Source organism: Epinephelus lanceolatus, chromosome 10 (assembly GCF_041903045.1).
Source record: "Epinephelus lanceolatus isolate andai-2023 chromosome 10, ASM4190304v1, whole genome shotgun sequence".
Classification (NCBI taxonomy): Eukaryota; Metazoa; Chordata; class Actinopteri; order Perciformes; family Serranidae; genus Epinephelus; species Epinephelus lanceolatus.
In genome coordinates, this window is record NC_135743.1 from 3,018,688 (window position 1) to 3,046,687 (window position 28,000).

General features: G+C 41.8%; 1 protein-coding gene across 1 annotated transcript; it reads left to right on the forward strand.

Annotated features, from left to right (window-relative positions):
- Positions 1–126: 126 nt before the first annotated feature.
- Positions 127–27,802, forward strand: LOC117266359 (gamma-aminobutyric acid type B receptor subunit 2-like). The gene is made up of 19 exons (XM_033641519.2): positions 127–2,349; positions 5,648–5,785; positions 6,810–6,980; positions 7,093–7,194; positions 9,462–9,527; positions 9,940–10,128; positions 11,051–11,293; positions 11,397–11,457; positions 13,254–13,334; positions 16,914–17,064; positions 18,399–18,531; positions 21,971–22,072; positions 22,158–22,280; positions 23,610–23,720; positions 24,088–24,315; positions 24,495–24,635; positions 24,728–24,830; positions 26,012–26,120; positions 26,292–27,802. The coding sequence occupies exons 1-19, from the start codon at positions 2,101–2,103 to the stop codon at positions 26,434–26,436; spliced, it is 2,646 nt and encodes an 881-aa protein (XP_033497410.2). The 5' UTR covers positions 127–2,100; the 3' UTR covers positions 26,437–27,802.
- Positions 27,803–28,000: the final 198 nt, after the last annotated feature.

The window sequence follows — 28,000 nt, forward strand, 5'->3', positions numbered from 1 at the left end:
TTATTTGTTTCACTTTCTTGTTGTTGATATAAGTTGTTTCCAGGTTCCCTCCATTCAAATGAGTCATTATATAATGGGACGATCTGACAGCTCATCAGTCTGACGGTCTTTCGCTTTGTTTCAGGTGGATTGATCATGAAATGTCACATAGACATTCATGATCCCTGGACTGTTCATCCACTGCCAACAAGTCAAAGAAAGATTACAAAAGTTCTTCATTTTTTAATCCACTTCAGTTTTTATTGCTTTTATTTATTTTGTTGATTGTGAGCCATTAAAGGGACATGTCACTGTGGTCAGGTTAGTGTGTCTCACCCCTTCTGCCAGCTGCAGGAGCTCCCTGCCTGTCCACCAGCCAAAAATCACAGGATGATACAAAACATGTCGTCAGTGACTCAAAGTCACATGTTTGGCGCCATCTGGTGGGTTTCTGCTCACAGCACAGGCGGGGAGCTCTAGGAGCTGGCGGCACGGGGGGTAGCTGCACACACTCCCCACACTGCTGTGACACATGCTGTAATCATTGCACAACGTAAATCCATAATTCCATCCATCCATTTTCATTTGCTTATCTGAGGCCGGGTCTCGGGTGCAGCAGGCCAAGCAAAGCACCCCAGATGTCCCTCTCCTCAGCGATGCTTCCCAGCTCCTCCTGGAGGATCCTGAGGTGTTCCCAGGCCAGATGAGATATGTAATCCCTCCAGTGTGTTCTGGGTCTGCCCCGGGGCCTCCTACCAGTGGGACGTGCCCAGAACACCTCTAACAGGAGGCGCCCAGGAGGATCCTGATCAGATGTTGGAACCGCTTCAACTGACCCCTTTCAACACAAAGGAGCAGCAGCTCTACTCCGAGCTCCCTCCAGATGTCTGACTCCTCCCCCTATCTCTAAGGCTGAGCCCAGACACCCTACAGAGGAAACTCACTTCTGCTGCTTGTATCTGTGACCTCATTCTTTCAGTCACTACCCAGAGCTCATGACCATAGGTGAGGGTTGGGACGGAGATGGACCAGGAAATCAAAAGCTTTGCCTTCTGGCTCAGCTCCCTTTTCACCATGACTGTCCGGCACAGCACCTGCATCACTACAGACGCCGCTCCAAATCGTCCTATCTTACGCTCCATTCTGCCCTCACTCATGAACAAGACCTCAAGATACTTGAACTCTTAGCTTGGGGCAGTAACTCTTACCCCAGACGGGGCAATCCACAGGTTTCCAAGGTTCAAGTCGATTATTCTGACTCAGTATTCCAGAGGTGTGGTCTGAATGTGTCTCAGTGCATCCGCTCTGGAAAACATGGACGTCCACAGCAAACTGTTTGATGTCAAGTCTCAGTTATCACAGCACCATTAGTGAAGAGAAAGAGCCTATAAAAAAGTCAACTGTCTTGTTCGTCTTTGCTCTTTGTTAAGATAACGTACGGCAGCTCAAAATTGTGTCAACAGATGATAAGCATAATAACGTGAACCTCCAAAGTCAATGGTCAAGACTTTTATTAAACACAAACCAGCTGAATGCAAATGGCAGCAACAATGTTGATAGAGCACATTTTGATTCATTGTACGTTTCTGTCTCTTTGAATTGCAGCAACAGGCCCAGTTAAAAATCAGCAACTTCTCCCTTTACAGACAAGTTAACAGACACATCTTAGTATATCATCAGGGTGTAGCAGGTGGAGATTAGATTGCTGAATATTCTGTGTGGCCTGTAATCAAGTTGTTAAGTTTAGTTTTGTGCGATGAAGATTAAGTCAGCAGCCACACTGACAGCTGCTGCTAGTCTGACCGCTGACTTTAGTTTGTGTCGTGTAGTTTTGTGATTTCTGTCCTGAAGTTGCAGCAAGTTAAACCTGCAGCTGGTTTAAACTTGAAGCAGGAGGTGGATTTACCTTTTTCTATGAAGCAAAATTTAGCATGATTGTGGTAAACCAGCTCCTGTGTGAGTGCTGAGAGACAGCGAGCCGTCTGCTGAGGATCTTGGTGACATCTTGTGTCCATGCTGATCCTTTTATCTCCTCACTCAGCCTCCTCAGCTGCTTACACAGGATTAGAGTTTCTCTGCAGGAGCATCAGGGAGGAAAAGTGTCAGCAGTAGGAGCAGAGAATGGAGTGGCGTGGACAGGTGGAGGTGTTCAGGCTGCTGCTGGTCTGCTGGCTGGTAGTCGGGCCGGCACCGGCCCAGGTCCGCCACCCTCTGCCCGTGCTGTGGATGATGCCTGTCAGCTCTGGGTCTGGGAGGGAGAACCTGACGGCCGCCGTGGCCCCGGCTGTCCGACTGGCTCTGCAGGACCTGAAGAGACAACCGCCACCATTGGGGAACTACGAGATCCAGCTCCAGCTGCTGGACTCACAGGTCAGTGTCACACTTAAGTACAGACTCCTGACTGACTGCTGATGGCTGGTTCTTCATGTGCAGCTGCTTCAGACTCTGTCAAAGGTTGTATGTGTCTAAATGTGGTGAGGAGTTTGATCAGAGAGGCGTTTTGTCCTCTTAGATACATCTGAATCTCAGCTGGAGGTGTGAAGAGGTAAAACTGTGCTGTATTTACCCCAAAAAAGCAAACATGAGAAAAAAACGTTAGAAAATAAACATAATTTTGTATTTCAGAAATTATTTTTCGACTCCATCCTATTCGTTATTTTGTGGTTGCTCAGGTTTGTTATGTCAACCCCACCCTCCTGATGGTTTGTACATGTTTCACAGTAAAATCCAGCACAACACATTGAAGCCTTGACACTCACCTCTAGTTTCAGCTCAGCTCGCTTGGGACCTCCAAAAAAAAGTACCAGTTACCATTCACAATTTTTGACAATTAACACAATGTAACATGCAGTGGAAATGAGGCATCACAGCAGCGGAGCAGTGGGTTAAATCATTACAGCACCTTAGCTACAACTACAGCAGATTCTACACTCAACACGCTGTTGCCTTCAGACTTTGGAGCGCGTCCACATCACAGAGTTGACAGCTGTGTCTCAATATCAGGAAACTGCTGCTGATCATTTCCCAAATCACAATCAGTGTTTATCGACCTTCACTAGTAGTTGCAAGAAAAATCGGGTGTGTCACAGGACAAATGAGCGGACAGGAACCAGAAAAAAATCTGTTTCTGCAACACAGATTCCGTTTATTTTTCCTTTTTTCTTATCTCTGATTTTGTGAATTCTTGGACGTACTCGTACAAGTTTGTGGCACTTTAAGTATTTCCATTTAATGTGACTTTATACTGCTACTCCACTGCAGCTCAGAGGTTAGGGCAGGGCAATGCATCCATATTATATCAATATTGTGATATGAGACTAAACATCATCCTCGATTTTCGATATCGTAATATTGTAAGTGCTCTTCTCCTAGTGTTAAAGGCTGCATTACAACTCAACAGACCGTTGTAGTTGATAAATTATTCGCCTTTACTGGAGTAGTCACTATGTCCATGTTGTCTTACTATATAATGACAAAAACTCGGTGTGTCTGTTCCATGTTTTTCTCCTCACTGACTTTGTCAATCCATGTGAAATTTGGCACAGTGGTAGAGGGTCATGGGAGGATGCCAATGAAGCTATATTACATCAATTGGCCAAAGGGGGGCGCTATAGCAACCCATTGAAATGTCAAACTTTGAATGGGCATATCTCATGCCCCGTATGTCGTAGAGACATGAAACTTTGCACAGAGATGCCTCTCCTCATGAGGAACACATTTGCCTCAAGAACCCATAACTTCCGCTTATATAGATTTTCCGCCATTTTGAATTTTTTGAAAAACACTTCAAATGGATCTCTTCCTAGGAAGTTTGAGCGATCTGCATGAAACTGGGTGAACATAATCTAGGGACCAATATCTAAAGTTCCCTCTTGGCAAAAGTTGGAAAACTTACTAAAACTGAGCTTCTATAAGGCAATGAATATTGCGGAGGGCGTGGCTCATCACATAAAGGTGTATAACATCTCAAGGGTTTCACCCATCACCACGCAACTTTGTAGGCATATGACCACACATAATCTGAGGGGACCCCTCCATTATTGACCCCATCAAACAAAATGGGGGCGCTAGAGAGCTCATTTCTTATCTAGGCCTAACCGCCATATGGATTTTTACTAAACTTGGTAGATATGTAGAACAGGATGCCTCAAGGTGACTGGAGAAATTTAACTCTAATTGGCAACTGGGTGGCGCTATAACAACAGAAAAATGCTTCAAAATGGCTAAAATGCGACCGATCGCTGTGGCTCCCCCTGTGGACCAATGTTGGTGTTTTCTAATGTTTGGTATGACTAAGTCATGGTATGGTATGCTGTACATAATCACGGAAACTGTCAGTGTGTCATTCTGTCAGTCAGTCATTCTGTCTGTCCCACGTTTTTCTACTCACTGATGTGGTCAATCTATGTGAAACTGCACATAGGCATTGAGGACTGGCATAGGTAGAAGGGGACAAAGCTACCAGTGGGTATGGACTAGTGGATGATTATTTATCAAAAATCTCATTGCAGAAATATTTTGTAAAGGCACCAATAGTCAGCCCCACAGTACTGTCACCATATTGATATCGAGGTACTTTGTCAAAAATATTGTTATATTTGACTTTCTCTATATCGCTCAGCCCTGTCAGAGGTACACAGATACACATATTAGTGCATATACATGGAGACAATATGGACATGCTGATAAATACAAATAAGGCAACAACAGATGTTATTAATTTACAAAACACAAAAAGACAGATCAGTGACAGGACAGCGTGTGAGGAAAAGAAAATAAGCAAAAGAAATAAAGTAATTCTGACAGTAAATAAAGAGGAAGACGAGGTAAAGGTGAAACAAAAATCAAGAAGAAGGTTGGAGATAAAATAAAAAAAACAGAGTGCATCATCTGTGTGGGTTCATTTAAAGTGAGCTTTGCAGGATGGGTTTGGTTTGGTGCAGTAGTGGTCGGCAGCCTGCGGCTCCTTAGCCCCTCTACATTGGCTCTGTATGTATTTTACAAAAAATGATATGGAAACTAATATCAGTTCTTTTTTAACATTTTAATTGCAATTTTTTAAATTGCTGTAGGCCTAAAGTGATTCTTACATTTTCCAGCTGTAAAAATGTGTAACCTATACACCTATACAAAAAAGGTTTCAACATCCCGCCATCTTAAGTGTGCGTCACACGTCTATGACCTGGTCCCTTCGCCTAAATTTTGGAAAACCTAAATAGCGGTGGCTAGCTAGCAGTGGAGTCTCTCTCACTCGAATGCTGCACAAACATGTATTTTGGTTCCCGACAAATTTCAAGAATATGGCTCTTGTGATAGCAAACATTTGTGACCCTGGGTTAGTGTTTCCTCTGTCTGTTCATACATATACACATGTACGTCGGCCCAGTTACACACTTACATTTACATACGGCAGCAGAAAACCCTCCTGGATCAGCTGAAAAACTTCGCTACAAACATGTGATGATCTTGGTGCATTGCTGTAGATTAAACAACATGTGAAGATAAATGTATCAGCTGTAGAAATAACTGTCTGTGGACTGTAGGGTTCAGAGTGTGTTTGACCTTTGACCCTCATTACAGCCCCTCTGTCTTCTTCCTGCTCTGTACATCTTGAACCAGGTGTCACATGAGTGTCATCAGTATTTCATGTGTTCATCATGTCTCACAGTGTGACCCTGCTAAATCACTCAAAGCTCTGTTTGACGCCATGTGGGCGGGGCCAAAGTACCTGCTGGTGTTCGGAGGGGTGTGTCCATCTGCGACGGCGCTCATCGCTCGCTCTCTGCCCGCTCTCAACCTGCTGCAGGTACACGCCCAGCCCACCTCACTCTTACTGTTGAGTTATACAGACGTTAGCTTCACCCTGGGTCCCTCGTCAAAAACTACTTTGGATTATTACAGAAAATAAGCTCTGCTGCAAACAAACGCTTTTTTGTTTGTTAGTTTTTTCACACAATATTTTGTTTAATATTCAATAACAGAATGTAACCCAGAAAAAAAACATGACAGCAGAGATAGATATGAGCAAATCACAGACCATGAAGGCAGAAAATAAACCAAGCAGGAAGACATTATTTCAGATTTACAGAATGAGTTTTAAGGATAAATAGATTCACATTTATTTATGATTTTGTTACATGGATGAAAACCAGATTAGTGAGTTTACATTTTTGTTGACTAAAGACTCAGGGGCCCGTTGTACAAAACACCTTAAGTTAACATTTTTCCTTTCACAGTCCTAGTTAAGGTTTCCTCAGAATAAAATCAGTTGCACAAAACACCCTTAAGTCTTCTCTTTAAAGTTTCTTCTTGTCTTGGTTTTGTACTTGAGGAATCCCTTGATTGTTGCACAAAAGACCTTAGCGACCAAAGCAAGGTAAAGAAAAAAAAAAACACTTAAGGTACCTCTGACTCCATCTTACCTGCAACGTGACTGAGTTTATTGTGATGAATGAAAAACATAACACACCCTGAGCAGAGTGTTCTGCGACCAGGAGAACCTGATAGATTCACTTTTGAGTTCACACTCTAGATTTGACTGAGGTCTTTTTCGTTGCTTCTTTCTACAGTCGTATTTGGGGATCAAAGTTATTTTGTTGTTTGTGTTTTCTATGATTGTATTCCTCCAGAAGTTTAATCTTCTCAAGCAAAAAAAGGGTCAATAAGCAAATATAAAATAAGCAACATAAATCAAATAAACACATAAAGTAAAATATGATAATAAAGTGGGAGTGTGACTGTACGTCAGAGGACTGTACATCCTAACAGCACCAAAGGCCACTCACACATACAGAGTCTTCCTCTCACACAACTGCCCTGTGATGTTTCAGGTGTCCTTTGCGGCGGCATCCCCCAGCCTGTCCAACAGGAAGTGGTACGGGAACCTGTTCAGCACGGTGCCGTCAGACCGAGCTCTGAACCAGGCCACGGTGAAGCTGCTGCAGCGCTTCAAGTGGACCAGAGTCGGTATCATCACACAGGACGGACCCCGACTCTCAGAGGTGACGCTGACACACTGTTCATGACACTGATGATGATGATGATGATGGCCATTGGTGGTGAAGGCTCTTTGTATTCTGTTTGTGGCCTCTCGTCTGATGTGTGTTTGTGCAGATGAAGAAGGATCTGATGAGGCAGCTGCTGAAGGCTGGTGTTCAGGTTGTTTCCACAGAGAGTTTCTCTGAAGACGTCTGCAGCAGTTTGAGGAGGCTGAAGGTACAGAGAGGATTTACATGAACTTTACATTTGACCTCTTTGATCTAAAACTGAATTCAGAGTTAAATAACATTCGCGCCTAAAGCCTCGTCTCCACCAAACCCTTTCAGTCCAGTCCCTTTGGAACCAGCAGTAAGCCTTCAGACATGGTACCTAGACCCTCGGTCTGTTCAGACAGTCCTCTTAAATGTGGGCGGGGTTGTTGTCACTCACTGCTCCGTCCAGCACTCGCTGTATTTCCTCATCAGCGGTGACACAGATGGAAGTCTGCACCTGGTTTATCGTCCACAGAACGAGGCTGCACGCCCACATTTTCACAACAAAATAGAACAGGCTGCAGTGAGAGTCTCTCTCCATGGGATATTTAAAAATAGCAGCTTTGTGCATTTAGTCCTTCTCAGGCAAGCTCAGGGGTTTAGTGTTGCTGTAGCCCACAGGAACGATGCTCCGCAACACTTTTTTTTCTCCAAGTGAAGATTAAAATATATAAAACATAACCCTTTCAGAGATAGACCTCTTTTTTAAAGAGTAACAGTCCCAAACCCACCAGACTACATTTATGGAACAGTAATTTTATTATTGTAAAACATGCCACATTCAAAGTCGACAGAAACAAAGTAAAACTACAAAAACCATCTCAGTTCATCTCTCCACTGATAGTGGCAAAAACAAGCACTTTTAGTAGACGTACATTGACGATGTGAACATGCCCTGAGTGGAGACAGCTGCTGCTCTCTACAGCGCTCTCTCTCAGTAGTGGACCAGTTTTCATCAGGTCCAGGTTGAAAAACACAGAAGTTCCCCTTTAAAGGGCCAGTGTGTAATATTTGGCATGGTTTATTGTCAAATCTGAATCTGAATCTGAATATTCTACCCATTAATATGTTTATACAAGTGTATAATCGCTATAAAATAATAATAATAATAAAATTCGTTTGGTTTTTGTAGCCTTATAATTATGCTTTTATATATATATATATATATATATATAGCAAGGGCCTTGCTTTAGAGAGGTCGCCATCTTGCGCCGCCATGTATGTACGGCAGACCGAGCGGACAATCCAGCCAGCCAGAGAACGCGTTTTGTGTGTATAAATGAACCAACGAAGACAGCGGAAGGAAGGAAGAAGGAGGAGGAAACAGCAGAGAGTGTTACGTTAGTAGTTCGTCGATAGAGAGTAGTGAAAAGTTTTTTTAGTTATAAAGTTTGCGAATGGACCACACTTACCACGCAACAGGAGAGAATGAACCTGAACCGTCATCTGCGAGGAAAAGAAGACGCAACTTCACGCCTTGTTGGGGCGCTGGTGGCTTGGTGGTAGAGCAGGCACCCCATGTACATGGCTGTTGCCGCAGCGGCCCAGGTTCGGCTCCGGCCTGTGGCCCTTTGCTGCGTGTCACTCCCTCTCTCTCTCCCCCCTTCACGCTTGTCTGTCCTATACATTAAAGGCTAAAAAGCCCTAAAAAAAAATCTTAAAAAAAAAAAAAAAAACTTCACTCCTTGTGATGCACTCTCTGCGGCGCTTTTCCTCCTGATGATATATCTCCCCAACGATGGGAGCACCGAATCCCATTCTGTGCAGCCACATGTGAGCGGAGGATTCAGCCTCTCTTCTCGCCCGCTCAGCATCTAAGTTCCTCATCTGTGTGCTCCGGCTCAAACAGGTATGGCTCTGGGTCTGTGTCCGCTACAAGAAACTCTTCAAAATCACGTTCAAAGTCGTCCATTGCAGCTACTATAGTCCGGAGATATCGCTAGGCTAAATAAACAGCTGAGCACTGTTTGCTGTCAGTCAGTGTGCAGGCTGGAGATTGGCGGAGCAGAGGGGGGTCCCCACTTAGTATGGCAAACGAGTATATGTGTATGAAATGTGTGTGTTACGCTAGAAGAGTCAGAGTTTGGGACGGAGTCTTTTACACCCTGGAGTGTTACCGGAGTTTTTGGAGTGCTCAAATAAACGGGCCTTTTTCCCGAACGCTCCTCTGGTCTCCTGCTCGTGAGGGATTCATTACAATATCGTAACATGGTTTAGATTTCTAAATAAACATTCACCTCGTCACTAGATAGACCCACTCCTGAAAAACTCGTGTCTGCGCAAGGCTTTTTGTTCCTACGAGGCCACCGTCATTTACCTGATGGGAGGGGTGAGCGAGTGAGCCCTGCAATCTAGAATTTGACCACTGATGTCACTGTTTTCAACCCATTTTACACACTGGCCCTTTAATGTCAAAATGAAATGATTCAGTGATGCTTCTTTGTTTGGCAGGAGAATGACGTCCGAATCATCATTGGACAGTTTGAAGAGGAATCTGCCTCTGAGGTCTTCTGCTGTGTAAGTACACTATATGGCCAAAAGTATGTGGACACCCTGATGGTGTGTTTGTCCTGCTTTGGGCCCCAGTAGATCAAATGAAGGGAAACTTTAATGCTCCAGCTCAATGAAATGTCAGCCAACAGTGTTCCTTGAACTCCCTCGCTTGAGGCAGTAACTCTCCCAACCCAGAGGAGGCAGTCCCCTGTTTTAAGGCAGAGAAGCATGGCCTCAGATTTGGAGGTGCTGACTCTCATCCCGACCAGAAGTTTTTCCGTAATCCTGCTGACAAACAAACTGAGCAGAAAACATAACCTCCTTGGTGGAAGTAAAAGCGTCCCTACTTTTAAATTGTCCTCACTTTTTAAAAATGTCCACAAACATTCACACTTTCCCAAAAATGTCCTCAAAAATTACCCTCTCTGTTTTCCAGGCCTACAGGCTGAACATGTTCGGAGCTCGATACCAGTGGGTAGTTGTTGATGGAGGAACATCTGGATGGAGGCTTGGCTGGCACGTGTCTGGCTGCACGGCCAACAGTCTGCTGACGGCTGCAGACGGATCCATCAGGCTGCAGATGAGACAGATCAGCAACACGAACACAGCAGGAGTCTCCGGACGGGTCAGAAACCAGTCATGTTTTATTGTACATGAGCCTTGTTTCATTGGGAGTCTGTATTTACAGCGGATACGATGATCTCCTTCAGTTTGGAGTCTCTGGTTCTGTCGTTTTTAATACTGGTGTGATGTGAGTGTGTAGGATTTTCAAGGCAGGAAGTTCACACGTCAGGTCTGATTTTTTTAGACCAAATATGACTTTTAGGAAAAAACTAAATAAACTCAAATAAACAGGGTTTAAAGTTCTCTTCCAGAAATGCATATGTGGCTCTCAAACATAATCTAAAGAAAAAGCATTTAAATAAATGAGCACTTTTTTATTTATTCACTGTCTAGAAACAGAATTTTTCTTTATTAAATTTTACAGTTAAGTTTTTGGCTAGTCGAGCATTTCTTTTAAAGTTTTCATTCTATTTCACAATGTTTCATGTATAAAGTGTGAAAGTTCATCAAATGCTGTTTCAGTTTAAGAATAAAATAACAATGGGCCTTTTCTTCTGTCACATTTGTTTCTGAGGTGATAAAGACGTGAAGCTCAGTGACGTGTTGCTTAAAACATAAATTACTTTAAAACCTGACACCGAGATTTTTTGCTTCAGGCTTTATGTGTTATGACAGCTGACCAGTAGATGGCAGTGTTTGTTTCATGACATGCTGTGACCTAATTACAAGGATTTCATCTACCTGAAAAAGAAAGTACAGGTCAAAGTTGCAGCCTGTGGCTCAGAGGTAGAGCCGGTTGTCCATTAATCAGAAGATCAGTCGTTCGACCTCTCCATCAAAACTCCATCCACTGATGAAGACAGTGAGACGTGACTGAAAGCTGTGGAGAAACTAATAAATAGACCTGAAGTTAAGACAAAGTGATTTCACCTCAGTCCTGTTTTAATAATGACTTTGACTCCCGTCCTGTCGTCTCTCTGCAGACGCCTCAGGATTACCAGGACTCCTACCTCAGAGAGCTCATCCAGGAGGGGTCAAAGGTCAGCCCCCTCCACGCCTATGCCTACGACGCCGTGTGGGTGGCTGCCAGAGCTCTCAGCCAGGTGATGGAGACTGTGAAGCACAGAGAGAAGTACAGCAGCCAGAGAAACGTGAGCGTCAGTGAAGAGGAGGTTCAGCGGATGCTGCTGGAGGCCGTGAGGCAGACGCAGTTTGAAGGAGTCACAGTGAGCACGTTAACACACCTGTGACACACCTGTAACACACACCAGCTTTTACACATGTATTTGTAGATATGTGAGATGTACAGAATGTTTTTTATATATTCAGGGTCCAGTTGTCTTTCGAAATGGGGAGAGGATGACATCAATCGAGCTGGTCCAGTTTCAAGGTGAGTCACATGATTCTTTGCTGTAGAAGTCGGTCTGTTTTAAAGGGGACCTATTATGCTTTGACCCTGTCATATATGACGTTACAGTGTCAGATCTTCGTCTTAAACGTGGCCGAAGTTTCAAAAATTGTCTGATAATGACAGATTTGTATATTTGAATATCTGCTCCACGCATGTGACTGCAAGTGTTTACATTACACACACTACTACAGAGCTGCAGTCGACCAATCGTTAGTCGACCAGGAAGGTCATTAGTTGGCAAGATTTCATTGGTCATTTAGTCTCAGATAAACAAAAATATGTGAAACTCTATTATGAGCTGCACCTCATCAAAATAAATCCAAACCTATATGACTGGAGCATGTGGGGATTTACTTTGAAAGGACAGACACAGGAAGTGTCCACGCTCAGCAGTCAGACAGGAGTCAGGTTAATTTCCAGGGCTGGTACCTGCGGTTATTCCACAGGCTAGTTAATAACATGTCGGGCAGGAAATCCAAAGTGTGGGATCATTTTGAGAAGGTGAAGGACGAACCCAAGGTGATATGTAAACTCATCTTCATTGGTCGACTACAAACATGACGTATCATCTAAAACATGGAAGTAGCTACATGCCCATTAGCCCACAGCGTCATTAACAGGCGGCTCGCTCAGTGTGTGACGTGCACTTGGAGATAAAATATAAGCCTATATTAATGAAGGTTCATTAGTACGGTTTGTATTTCTCTGTAATGTAGCACAGTGTTAACAATGTTACTGATACTATTCTTTCTCACACCTTCAACTCAAACCACCAAAATATATCATTTCATCATTACATTCATATCAGAAACATGCAGGAGACTAGTCCACTGATGGACCTAAGTCAGGAGCAGCCCTACTACTACATGTAGCTACATGCTAACATCAGGGAAACATGTAATCTTGTTTGCTGATGTTGTTTATTTCTCCACACTTTGGGATCATATTCCTGCAGGAGCATGTCTGGCTGTTATGTCTCTGTGCCTGCGTCTGTCCATCTCATTTTCCTGAACGTGATACCTCCACAACACCTTGAGGGAAATGCTTCAGACTACTACCGTTGACTGGGGTCAACAATGAGCTGGTTAGATTTTAGTGGTCAAAGGTCACTGTGACCTTGAATCTGTCTAATCCTTGTGAATGCAATATCTTCGAAAAGCCTTCCCCAAATGTGGCACAAACGTCCACTTGGAGTCAAGAATGAACTGTTTAGAACGTGGTGGTCGAAGGTCAAAGGTCACGGTGACCTCACAAAACATGTTTCTGTCCGTAACACAAAGTCCATCCATTCATCCATTTTCAATTGCTTATCTGAAGCTGAGTCGTGGGAGCAGCAGGCTGAACAAAGCACCCCAGACGTCCCTCTCCTCAGCGATGCTTTTGAGCTCCTCCTGGAGGATCCCAAGGCATTCCCAGACCAGATAATCCCTCCAGCGTGTTCTGGGTCTGCCCAGGGGCGTCCTACCAGTGGGTCGTGCCAAGAATTGGTCAAGAATTGGAAATTCACATACTAATTGGAGTCTGTTTTTACAAATTTGGGGTCACCATCTAGACACAACCATGGTGCAGAGATGTTGGTGTTCCAGCACAGTGTGAGGGACAATAAAGTGACTTTGGAACATCAAAGCGTGTGAATATGTTCCAGTAGAAAGACTAAATATAAGTATGAACAACAACGACAGTGAGCACAGTGGGTCCTCTTTCATATCTGCATGTTTATTAATCATCAAGTGTAAATTCAGTGTGTGTGTGTGTGTGTGTGTGTGTGTCCTCAGGCAGCAGTGGTGTGTTGGTCGGAGACTTCAGTACTTCCACCCAGCAGCTGCGACTGATGAAACAGCTGCTGAAGTTTAAAGGTGAGACACATATATTACAGACCATAACAACATGTATTACAGACCATAACAACATATATTACAGACCATAACAACATGTATTACAGACCATAACAACATGTATTACAGTCCATAACAACATATATTACAGACCATAACAATATATATTACAGACCATAACAACATGTATTACAGTCCATAACAACATGTATTACAGACCATAACAACATGTATTACAGTCCATAACAACATGTATTACAGTCCATAACAACATGTATTACAGACCATAACAACATGTATTACAGACCAGAACAACATATATTACAAACCATAACAACATGTATTACAGACCATAACAACATATATTACAGTCCATAACAACATATATTACAGACCATAACAACATATATTACAAACCATAACAACATGTATTACAGTCCATAACAACATGTATTACAGTCCATAACAACATGTATTACAGTCCATAACAACATGTATTACAGACCATAACAACATGTATTACAGTCCATAACAAAATGTATTACAGACCATAACAACATATATTACAGACCATAACAACATATATTACAGTCCATAACAACATATATTACAGACCATAACAACATATATTACAAACCATAACAACATGTATTACAGTCCATAACAACATGTATTACAGTCCATAACAACATGTATTACAGACCATAACAACATGTATTACAGACCATAACAACATGTATTACAGTCCATAACAACATGTATTACAGACCATAACAACATGTATTACAGTCCATAACAACATGTATTACAGTCCATAACAACATGTATTACAGACCATAACAACATGTATTACAGTCCATAACAACATGTATTACAGACCAGAACAACATATATTACAAACCAGAACAACATGTATTACAGACCATAACAACATGTATTACAGACCATAACAACATATATTACAAACCAGAACAACATGTATTACAGACCATAACAACATATATTACAGACCATAACAACATGTATTACAGACCATAACAACATATATTACAAACCAGAACAACATGTATTACAGATCATAACAACATATATTACAGACCATAACAACATATATTACAAACCAGAACAACATGTATTACAGACCATAACAACATATATTACAGACCATAACAACATATATTACAAACCAGAACAACATGTATTACAGACCATAACAACATGTATTACAGACCATAACAACATGTATTACAGACCATAACAACATATATTACAAACCAGAACAACATGTATTACAGACCATAACAACATGTATTACAGACCATAACAACATGTATTACAGACCATAACAACATATATTACAAACCAGAACAACATGTATTACAGACCATAACAACATATATTACAGACCATAACAACATGTATTACAGACCATAACAACATATATTACAGACCATAACAACATGTATTACAGACCATAACAATATACATTACAAACCAGAACAACATGTATTACAGACAATAACAACATGTATTACAGTCCATAAGAACATATATTACAGACCATAACAACATGTATTACAGACCATAACAACATGTATTACAGACCATAACAACATGTATTACAGACCATAACAACATGTATTACAGTCCATAACAACATGTATTACAGACCATAACAACATGTATTACAGACCATAACAACATATATTACAAACCAGAACAACATGTATTACAGACCATAACAACATATATTACAGACCATAACAACATGTATTACAGACCATAACAACATATATTACAGACCATAACAATATATATTACAAACCAGAACAACATGTATTACAGACCATAACAACATGTATTACAGTCCATAAGAACATATATTACAGACCATAACAACATATATTACAGACCATAACAACATATATTACAAACCAGAACAACATGTATTACAGACCATAACAACATATATTACAAACCAGAACAACATGTATTACAGACCATAACAACATGTATTACAGACCATAACAACATATATTACAAACCAGAACAACATGTATTACAGACCATAACAACATATATTACAAACCAGAACAACATATATTACAGACCATAACAACATGTATTACAGACCATAACAACATATATTACAAACCAGAACAACATGTATTACAGACCATAACAACATATATTACAGACCATAACAACATATATTACAAACCAGAACAACATGTATTACAGACCATAACAACATATATTACAAACCAGAACAACATGTATTACAGACCATAACAACATATATTACAGACCATAACAACATGTATTACAGACCATAACAACATATATTACAGACCATAACAATATATATTACAAACCAGAACAACATGTATTACAGACCATAACAACATGTATTACAGTCCATAACAACATATATTACAGACCATAACAATATATATTACAAACCAGAACAACATGTATTACAGACCATAACAACATGTATTACAGTCCATAACAACATGTATTACAGTCCATAAGAACATATATTACAGACCATAACAACATATATTACAGACCATAACAACATATATTACAGACCATAACAACATGTATTACAGACCATAACAACATATATTACAGACCATAACAATATATATTACAAACCAGAACAACATGTATTACAGTCCATAACAACATGTATTACAGACCATAACAACATGTATTACAGACCATAACAACATGTATTACAGTCCATAACAACATGTATTACAGACCATAACAACATGTATTACAGTCCATAACAACATATATTACAGACCATAACAACATATATTACAGACCATAACAACATGTATTACAAACCATAACAACATGTATTACAGACCATAACAAAATGTATTACAGACCATAACAACATGTATTACAGACCATAACAACCCGTATTACAGTCCATAACAACATATATTACAGACCATAACAACATGTATTACAGTCCATAACAACATATATTACAGACCATAACAACATGTATTACAGACCATAACAACATGTATTACAGACCATAACAACATATATTACAAACCAGAACAACATGTATTACAGACCATAACAACATATATTACAGACCATAACAACATGTATTACAGACCATAACAACATATATTACAGACCATAACAACATATATTACAAACCAGAACAACATGTATTACAGACCATAACAACATGTATTACAGACCACAACAACATGTATTACAGTCCATAACAACATATATTACAGACCATAACAACATGTATTACAGACCATAACAACATGTATTACAAACCATAACAATATATATTACACACCATAAGAACATGTATTACAGACCATAAAATATATTACAGACCATAACAACATGTATTACAGACCATAACAATATATATTACACACCATAAGAACATGTATTACAGACCATTAAATATATTACAGACCATAACAACATGTATTACAGACCATAACAACATGTATTACAGTCCATAACAACATGTATTACAGACCATAATAACAGTCAAACTGTAGATCAGTCGTGCTGGCATCTGGATGGATGTTGCATGTTCTGCAGGTCCAGGACCAGCCAGAGACCAGACTCTGGTCCTGGTCCAGTGGCAGCACGTCGGCCTCCTCCTGTACAGCCTGGTGTCGTCAGCTGCAGCTGTGACCATCTTCATCACTCTGACCGTCCTCATCTTCACTGTGACCAGCCATAAACACCGGTACAGCTTCTGTAGATCTGTTCAGTCGATCTGCTGCAGTCGTTGTTTTTTATCTATGTTATTTTACACACGTTTTCATACTGTTTGCACAGTCAGCCCTCTTTGTTTTAGACTTCACTGCTCCTTGCAAAGATCAAAGTTGAGACTGTAAAACCTCGTAATGAGCCGACCTCCCAGTGATTTTATTTTGTCTTGAATATCATACAAGATGGATGTCAGAGGTCAAATCGGACGGAGTTGACAAAGAGTTGTATATAAATTAATTTCACAGCAGTCGTAGTGAGGAACCATTTTATTTTTCAGAGTTTTTCAGAGCTTTCTCTTAATGATAATTAAGAGAAAGCTCTTATCTTTAAACCATAATTTCAATTTAGTTTGAATTTAGAAGGGCTGACCTGTTATGGTTGTGACACAGCTAAAAGCAAGAGTATCTTCACAAAATAAATAAAGCTTACCAGAACCTGAGCAGCATTTCTGCCTTGTTGGAAACCTGGAATGAGACAGGAGTCATTGTGATAAAGCTAAATCTTTTACGCCTGATTAAATGATGTTTTTATAGAAATCTGACAGACTCGACAAAAATCTGGGAGACAAACAAAGAGACAACATTTTCACAAAAATATATAGATTCTAAAGCTAAGGTGATTATAGCAGTACATGTTTTTCATTCATTCATTCAAACCTTTTTTTAAAACTCCAGAGATCACTTGATTTTCAGTGACGCTGAGCACAAATGAAGACAGTTAAAAATAATCAATAAGCAAACAAAGAGCCATCATGCATATCAGTTAAAACAGAAATGAAATCATACAAAACAACAAACATTAATAGCAATGAATGATCACTAAAAGTAGAAATACAGGATGATGAACAAGATCAGAAATAAGGCATTTAACAGCCCTAAGAGTGGCAGAGTCCAAGTCTAAGGTCTTTTGGCAGATCATTTTAAGGGCTTTTAGTAGGACATGATTGTCCCAGTTCTCAGGGCTGGGATATATATTGTTCCTGTTTGTTTAGATTTCTATTTTATACTTATGATACTCATAAGAATTATTTTTAAAAAAAAATAGTTTGATTGAAAGATGCTCAAGTAACAGTGTCATTACAATATGTAAGATACATAAACATTTCCTTTTGTGCACGAGAAGATTGATTTAAATGAAAAGGAAAACATGATGACGATACAGCAACATAAATATATATCTTATATAGTGATTATGGCACATATGACTATAATAAACTATAATAAATGAAAAGATTCAACATAAAAACAATAAACAAACACACAAAGGTAAATTTCTTGTGTAATAACTCAGAAGTTTCTGTGGCTGCAGGCTGCTGAGGTCGAGCAGTGGATCCCTGGACGAGCTGCTGCTGCTGGGCGTCCTTCTCTCCTCCTCCTCCATCCTCATCTCCGGTCTGGACGGAGCCTTGCTGTCCGAGCGGACTGTTGACATCCTCTGCTCTGTGAGTTCACATGGCTGCATGTAAAAAGTATATATTTATTAATAAGACATCAGTAGTGGACGGTCACTAAGCACATTTAATCAAGTACTTTACTTAAGAACAGCTCTAAAGTACTTGAGTATTTCATCTACATGTTGTTGGCAAATATTGTGTTTTTTTACTGCGCTTACTTTAGTTACTTTACACATTCAGGTTATTGACTAAATATAATCAGCTAACAAACGATGATGTGTTATTATAGATCAAACTTCTCTTTAGTTTATGGAGTAATAAACATGAGCTTCACCTTCACCGACTGCAACATTAAAGTGATGAGCACATTAATGTATACAGTAATATATATTATTCTGAAATTAGCCATTTTGCATTATGAGTACTTTTAGTGTTAGTTAAGTATATTTTGATGCTAATACATTTGTACTTTTTTTGTACTTTTACTTATAAGGGAGTATTTTATTACTGCAGTATTGTTATTTTGACTTAAAGGTCCAGTGTGTGGGATTTAAGAGGACATATTGGTAAAAATTCAATATGATATTTATTACTATGTTTTCTTTAGTGTATACTCACCTGACGCTGAGATTTTTTCATAACCTTAGAATGAGCCGTTTAAATCTACATACAGAGCGGTTCTTCGGCTACAGAGTCCGCCAAGTCTCTACAGTAGCTCAGGACGGACAAACTAAACACTGGCTCCAGAAAGGGCCATTTGCGTTTTTGCGGCCGCCAATGTAGTTCTCCTGTCACTTTTGGCAGTTTAGACGCACCGTGCAACACTGAGCTGCACCAGAGATAGACCTTCTCTGAAGTAGGTCCAAAAGCCGGGCTGCCCGGCCTCAGGGGCAAGCGGTGAAATCTCGCCAACTGCAACAAACCCCAAACAACCCCTCTTTTTAAACAAGCCATGTGTGTTGTGAGACTCTCCTCCCCTCTGTCTGCAGGAGAGCAGAGAGACTGGCGTCTTTAAAGGGGCCAGTGTGTAATATTTGGCATGATTTATTGTCAAATCTGAATCTGAATATTCTACCCATTAATATGTTTATATAAGTGTATAATCGCTATAAAATAAAATTTGTTTGGTTTTCGTTGCCTTAAAATTATGCTTTTATATATATATATATATAGATATATATATATATATATATCAAGGGCCTTGCTTTAAAGAGATCACCATCTTGCGCCGCCATGTATGTACGGCAGACCGAGCAGACAATCCAGCCAGCCAGAGAACGCGTTTCGCGTGTATAAATGAACCAACGAAGACAGCGGAAGGAAGGAAGAAGGAGGAGGAAACAGCAGAGAGTGTTACGTTAGTAGTTCGTCGATAGAGAGTAGTGAAAAGTTTTTTTAGTTATGAAGTTTGCGAATGGACCACACTTACCACGCAACAGGAGAGAATGAACCCGAACCGTCATCTGCGAGGAAAAGAAGACGCAACTTCACTCCTTGTGATGCACTCTCTGCAGCGCTTTTCCTCCTGATGATATATCTCCCCAACGATGGCAGCAGTAGCACCGAATCCCATTCTGTGCAGCCAAATGTGAGCGGAGGATTCAGTCTCTCTTCTCGCCCGCTCAGCATCTAAGTTCCTCATCTGTGTGCTCCGGCTCAAACAGGTATGGCTCTGGGTCTGTGTCCGCTACAAGAAACTCTTCAAAATCGCATTCAAAGTCGTCCATTGCAGCTACTATAGTCCGAAGATATTGCTAGGCTAAATAAACAGCTGAGCTCTGTTTACAGGCTACGCTGTCAGTCAGTGTGCAGGCTGGAGATTGGCGGAGCAGAGGGGGGTCCCCACTTAGTATCGTAAACGAGTATGTGTGTATGAAGTGTGTGTGTTATGCTAGAAGAGTCAGAGTTTGGAACGGGGTGGAGTGTTACCAGAGTTTCTGGAGTGCTCAAATAAACGGGCCTTTTTCCCGAACGCTCCTCTGGTCTCCTGCTCGTGAGGGATTCATTACAATATCGTAACATGGTTTAGATTTCTAAATAAACATTCACCTCGTCGCTAGATAGACCTACTCCTGAAAAACTCGTGTCTGCGTAAGGCTTTTTGTCCCTACGAGGCCACCGTCATTTACCCGACGAGAGGGGTGAGCGAGTGAGCCCTGCAATCTAGAATTTGACCACTGATGTCGCTGTTTTCAATGGTTTTCAACCGATTTTACACACTGGCCCTTTAAAGGTCTGTGTGTGTTCAGCTCTCAGTACGTCTGTAGCTTCTAACTGAATCTCTGTGGTTTGGAGTTTCTCTTCCGCATTCTGTTTTTACTTTACATATCTGCTTTATTTTACTGTTTCATGTTCACTATCAGCCGGATTAGAAGTTGTGTGAAGTTGCTGCTCAAAAACTCAACATTTCCTTATTTTGCGGCTTCACAATAAAAGTTCTTACGTAACAAATTAACAGGGGACTTTTATTGTGAAGAATCTACAGGAAATGAAATGTGTTTATCACTGAATTAGCAGAACTTTGTCAGCAGCTTTTTTTTAATAAAGACAAGCCTAATAGTACAGCAGGGAGGAAGAGTGAAAGCAGAAACAGCCACAGTGAGATGTTGATGAAGAGCTGCAGACAACAGGCTCTTCCTGCACCTCTGCAAACAGCTCACCTCCAACAGGTGAACTTCTTCTACCTGCCCTGCTGTGAAAAAACACATGCAGCAAAAAGAACAGGGGACTTTAGCCGTGGATCAGCTGCTGCTTTTAAACGTCATCACTCAAGACAAGCCGCCATTGAAGACACACCTTCAGGCAGGCAGCTCCATTGGAATGGAGACGCAAATCCCTGTTGTGCTGGGCTGATGGCCCAAACCAAACCAAACCAAACCAAACCATGACTGTTGAAAAGGGATACTACATGCTTGGCACACGGGAGAAGTTTCAGATGGTTGCAATCTGCAACCTCACCACTAGATGCTGCTAAATTCTCCACACTGGTCCCTGTAGTAGAAGATGTGAATATTTATTCCTCCACTGCATAAAGACACACTGTACATTAAAAAAAAGAGTACAGCACAGTTTATACATATAATGCTATCTACAGAAGCAAAAACAAAAACATGTACATCCACAAAATCTTCTGCCTTTACAGAATGTGTTCTGGCTGCTTTTTCCTGAATCAAAATTATGCTCTACCATTAAAGTAAGGGGCACCGTTGAAATAACTTTGAGGCCGGCTGCATTTGTTTTGTTGCTGCGACTGGACAGGACTGGAGGTGACACTCACTCCTCCCCCAGTCCTGGGGTCAAATCTGTGCAGGCTTTGCACCAGTTTAATCAGGATTATCTCACTTTTCTACAAAGACTACTGCCATCAAAATAAATAAAACTCCTTCACTCGGTGGCTTAGATTAACTTTGTTTGGCATCTAGTGTGGTATTAAAGAGTTTCTCACCATCTGCACTGTGGAGGTTTCAGAGTCATGTTTGTTTCTCAGGTTCGTCTGTGGACACTCTCCGTGGGACACACTGTGGGCTTCGCTGTGCTGTTCACCAAAACATGGAGGGTTTATTCTCTCTGCTGCAGCGTCAAACAGATGGTAAAGTACAACCACCAGAGCCTGATGTGACTCTCTGCGTCTGTGAATCACTTCTCTCACAGTAAAGTTTGACTCTCGTCTCCAGCAGCAGCAGCAGCAGCAGCAGAGTCGTGTGGTGCTCTGGATGTTCCTGCTGGATGTGTTCGTTTTAATCACCTGGCAGATCCTGGACCCTCTCAGACGGGTGGTGTTGCAGCATAGCTTACAGGTAAAAACCACACGAAGATCTCACTGTGTTGATGCAAGGAAGAGAGAAAGTGCTCAAAGGCTGTCCATGAAAACAGGTCAGGAGGTCGAGGACGCTGCTCTGCAGGGCACTCCAAGAGAGACGGGCTCCTTCCGTCTCACAGAGTTAAAACTCAGATGCAACACGCTTTTAATTGAGAATTGATAATATGGGCCAAACTGTGAACATCAAATATGGAATTAGAAAAAGAAAACCTTCATAAAAATGACACTTATATAATGAGCACCACCTGGGATCTGTCTGTGCACGTGCCCCCTCCAGCGTCACCATCGCCATCGTTTGTTGTTGTCAGGAATGTTTGCCTCCACCCTCGTAGACACGTAGGACACGTAGAAGTATGTGGGCAGTGACAGTTATGTTTGACATGAACATATCTACTTTCATATGTGAAAGAAGTATGAATTAAGTAGTATAACAGAAAATGGAAGTACTCAGTGGGTTGGGAGAGAGTTACTGCCCCAAGCGAGGACGTTCAAGTATCTTGGGGTCTTGTTCACACGTGAGGGTAGAATGGAGCGTGATATGGATTGGCGGTTGCAGTGATGCAGGTGCTGTGCAGGACCATCGTGGTGAAGAGGGAGCTGAGCCAGAAGGCAAAGCTTTCGATTTACTGGTCCATCTCCGTCCCAACCCTCACCTATGGTCATGAGCTCTGGGTAGTGACTGAAAGAATGACATCGCGGATACAAGCGGCTGAAATGAGTTTCCTCCGTGGGGTGTCTGGGCTCAGCCTTAGAGATAGGGGGAGGAGTCAGACATCTGGAGAGAGCTCGGAGTAGAGCTGCTGCTCCTTTGTGTTGAAAGGGGTCAGTTGAAGCGGTTCCAACATCTGATGAGGGTCCTCCTGGGCGCCTCCTGTTAGAGGTGTTCTGGGCACGTCCCACTGGTAGGAGGCCCCGGGGCAGACCCAGAACACACTGGAGGGATTATATATCTCATCTGGCCTGGGAACACCTCAGGGTCCTCCAGGAGGAGCTGGAAAGTGTTGCTGAGGAGAGGGACGTCTTGAATACTTTGCTTGTCTTTCTGACGCTGCGGCCCAGTTTTGGATAAGCGGTTGGATGGATCTGGATGGAAATACTCATATAAAGTACATTTACTCAAGAATTTAAGTTCATTTCTTGAGTAATTGTTTTGTATATTACACTACGGAGGGGACACCTCTGACCTCTGACCCTCCGTAGAGGGCAACAAAAGTCAAGACAACATGGAGCATCTGAATGTCAGCAGTTATTTTACTTGTAGTTGTCTCTCAGGTGTTTAATGAATAAATACTTTTGTTTGTTTCAGAGAGACTCAGCTGATCGGGACGTTCTCGTCCGGTCGTACTCTGAACACTGCAGCAGCACCAACATGGAGCTGTGGCTCACTGCTGTCTACGGATACAAAGCACCTCTGCTGGTCAGCACTCACGCAGCACGTACTCTGATCTGATATTAACTCTGCCATTTGTTTCCACATGTGGAGTCTTTTAGAATTTACTCACTGGTAAAACTGGACAAGATTGAAAGTCTGCAGCCTTCAGCACCTACTAGTGATTTAATTCTTTTTTTCACACCACGATCATCCTGTTAGAAATCACTCTGTGACCTCACTCCAGACTTTGTCCTACATTTTAACCTTTATGAGAAAGTGTTTGAATTTGGTTTGATGAACCAGAATGACCAAAGCTGATCCATATAGAATGACACACATATCTTTTTCCAAAATAACCATAGCAGTATGTTGAGAGGGAGAAATTGATTCAGATAAAATGTTTTTCCGTCAGGGTCTTGGATGTTTCTTGGCCTGGAGCATCAGGACTGTGCAGGTGGATCACCCTGCTGTCAGCAGCAAACACCTGGCTCTAAGTATGTTCACTGTGACCGTGTTCAGTGTGTCAGGAGTGTCAGGATCACTGCTGACGTCCCACAATCCTCCTGTTCACTTCTGTCTGACCAGCGCCCTCATCCTCTGCTGTAACATCTTCACCCTGAGCTGGATGTTCGGACCAAAGGTCAGTGTGACGCTCTCTGCTGTCTGCTCTCTGCTCTCTCTTCTGTCAGTCATTAAGTCTCTTTTTGGACACTTAAAGAACTCAGACCGTGAAGTTAGAGATGAAATGCTCTTGACTTGCAGTCGACCCTCTTAGGGAGAATCCTCTGACTTGTTTTCTGTGGTTTTATTTCTTCGCAGTTCTTGCACGTGTGTTTGAGCAGCAGCGAGCCGCAGCAGCCGTCAGAGCTGCAGGGTGAAGCTGCAGAGGAAGAAGAGGAGGAGGAGGAGAAGATAAGGCTGAGCAGGTTAAATCAGCAGCTGAGGAGTCAAACTGCTCAGGTGAGGATGCAGAAACATCACCTGGCTTTACTTTCGTCTGTCGCGCTGTGAGTGAATTAACACTGCAGCGCTGTTTGTTGTGTTTCTTCTAGCTCGATGTAGAAATAGAAACCATCACCATGCAACTGTGTGAACCGTCTGAGCCAGCTGCTCCTGAGCTGAAGCTTCACCACATGACCAGAGGACAAAACAACGGTAAACACAAACATGAGGACAAACAAAGACGCTGTTAAACCAAAGAGGTTAAAAACTGAACTAACATCAGATCAGTTACAGAACTGCATCTAAGTTTTAACGGCTTCTTTAATGGTTTGTCAGTGTAAGTCATTTGTGTTAACCACAATGTTGCATACAGTGCAAAACAGTTTAGTCTATTAGGATCCCCATTAGCTAACAGCCTAACATCAGCTAGTCTTCCTGAGGTTGGAGCTTTAGTGCAGAACATTAAGGAATCGTCTTGCTCGGCCTTTAGCAGTCATTTTTATTGGTAAATGTGTGACGTTTGTGTCGCACATGTCTGCATCTCCACAACCAGAAACATGGAGGTGGATTTGGTGAGGTTGTGGGAGGTGACTGCAATGATTGGTGAAACTCAAGGAAGGTATAATGCAGTGTTTGTTTTGTTGACGAAAATGTTTCATTAACGACCTTTTTTCCATGATGAAAACAAGACAATGATGAGTTGAAAAAAAGATCTTGATATTAAAAACTAAGATGAAATCTTTGTTTCATTTTTGTTGACAAGACGTGACGAAAATGTTAGTGGCGGACTGTCAGACACTGAAAGTCGATAACAGATGTGCTTGCAATTATCGTCAAATGCCGCATGAGTGACAGGCTGGGAAACGCCCAGTAAATAATCTGCACACAGATGTTTCACTAGCTGCTGAGTGACAGCGGTGCAAGCAGCCACCGGCTGGACTCCGCACAGTCAGTGTTGACTAAATCGTTTTGAATTGTTGTCGACAAAAAGGTTTAAAATTTTCGTTGACTAAAAGGTCTTGAATTTTCAGTGACTAAAATGTTTTGAATTTTTTGTCGACTAAAACTATGAAGGATAAAAATGACTAAAATGTGACTAAAACTAATAAACATTTTTGTCTGAAGACTAAGAGTAAATCTAAAACGGCTGTCAGAATGAACATTGCTACAATGATCTGTCTGTCTGCAGAAAAATTGCGGTGATTGGACAAACTGGCAACATTGCATGGAATTCAGGAGGATTGGTTTAAGTTGCGTTAACTGTTGCAAAACAGTTGGGGGAAATGAAAGTTAAGCACCACACTGACATACTGTTCTCCAATGTCCCTTCATGATGGAAATGTATTCAGTAATCATAATTAACCTTTTCCTCTCGCTGCTGTGTTTCCTCTCAGCAGGTGAGGGGAGATCTGTGACGTGGACTCATGCAGCTCAGGTTTGTCCTCAGGACAGAAACTCGGGGAGGAAACCTTCGAGTCCAGACGGCATCAACTCTCCTGAACAGTGAGAAACATATTTACTTCATTAGACAGCTGTGGAGGAAGTAATTAGATACTTAACTGCAGTAAAAGTACTGACTCTGTAAAAATACTCTGTTACAAGTAAAAGTCCCGTCACAGTGTTTAGTGGTCTACAGTATGTGTATTTTGATTTCCTTCCTTTGGTTTCTCTCAGCGTGCGGCGCCGTCTGTCCATGCAGCTGCCAATCCTCCATCATTCCTACCTTCCTGCCGTTGGTGGCGTCAGCGCCAGCAGCTCCAGTTTGTTTGGCAGCCAGGACGTCTTTGTCCACAGCAATGACAACTTCCTGTTCACCTGACGCCACACAACTGGGGCCATGTTACTGCTGAACAGAACAAACAGCGGTCGACCTTCATCTGTGACTGACTGTTCTGAACCAGAGGATTCTGGTCCTGATATATGGGACCATCTGTACACACAGTAGTACACGTTCACACCCAGAGTTAATCTAACACTGCCAGTTACTTGATTTGTAAGAAGAATATAAAGAAGACAGAGTTTACAGTTTTTTTACCATTAAAATGTTTTTTTTTAATCCCAAAACGATTCCTGTTTAATCAGCAATTCCCCGAAAATGAACAGAGAACAAATTGTTGGATGGAATATTGTGAAGAGAAGCTGATCCATGTTTGCTCTGAAAGAACATCATGATTTTGCCAACTCTGGAAATTTTTTGATTCCAGTATCTTTGTAAACATGACCATTGAGCTGCTTCAGGCTGCAGTTCAACTCTGCAAACAAGCAGAAGAAGAGTTTGACTCTAAATGGGAACTGATTATAGAACAAACCTCTCAGTTCAGTTCAGACGTCACGTGCAGATGAAGAAAACTCTCCCACAGGATTAGAATAGTTTTTACTAAATAATCCTAAATATTGACATTAAGGCAAAAATTCAACCAAACACAACTGACTGGATGAACAGTCAGAAGTACTGACAGGCGACATTGAACAAACAGATCTTTTTTAATGACTCCACCCTTGGGGCATCCAAGAGGGCATTTGTGCTGTATTTTTTCAAACATGGGGGCACCAGTCCACCCTGAGGCGACCAGTGGAGACAGGTGACGGACATCTGAAACACGTAGTGAGGAACACATCAGATAATCTGACAGGGAACAGGTGGATATGAGCTGTATTTGTAGGCTACTGCCGGGCTGGTGACTGAGCTGGGTGTGGTGGCAGCAGAGTTATTGCAGGTCAGGAGGGAGAGGCAGGAGAGTTGGTATTACAGGGCACCTAATAAACTCAAACTAATACACTCAGTGGCCATTTTATTAGGGACACCTTGCTGGTACCTGGTTGGACCTCCTTTTTAATTCTTGGTGTCATAGATTCAGAGATGTTGGTCCATATTGACATGATGACATCACACAGTTGCTGCAGATTTGTCAGCTACACATCCATGATGAGAATCTCCTGTTCCAGCACATCCCAAAGGTGCTCTATAGAGGCTGTGGAGGCCATTGGAGTACAGTGAACTCATTGTCATGTTTGAGATGATGTGAGCTTTGTGACATGGTGCGTTATCCTGCTGGAAGTAGCCATCAGAAGATGGGTACACTGTGGTCATAAAGGGATGGACACGCTCAGCAACAATACTCAGGTAGGCTGTGGTGTTTAAACCATGCTCAGTTGGTACTAAGAAAATCTCCCCCACACCATTACACCACCAGCAGCAGCCTGAAGCGTTGATACAAGGCAGGATGGATCCATGCTTCCATCTGAATGTGGTTTTTCCAATCTTCTATTGTCCAGTTTTGGTGAGAAAACCCGTGTGAATTGTAGCCTCAGTTTCCTGTTGTTAGCTGACAGGAGTGGCACCTGGTGTGGTCTTCTGCTGCTGTAGCCCATCTGCTTCAAGG

Coding starts and splice junctions, on each gene's coding strand:
- LOC117266359 (XM_033641519.2), top strand. CDS start 2,101: ATGGAGTGGCGTGGACAGGTGGAGGTGTTCAGGCTGCTGCTGGTCTGC. Junction 18,532..21,970: donor CTGTTGACATCCTCTGCTCT/GTGAGTTCACAT, acceptor TTTGTTTCTCAG/GTTCGTCTGTGGACACTCTC. Junction 24,831..26,011: donor GACCAGAGGACAAAACAACG/GTAAACACAAAC, acceptor GTTTCCTCTCAG/CAGGTGAGGGGAGATCTGTG.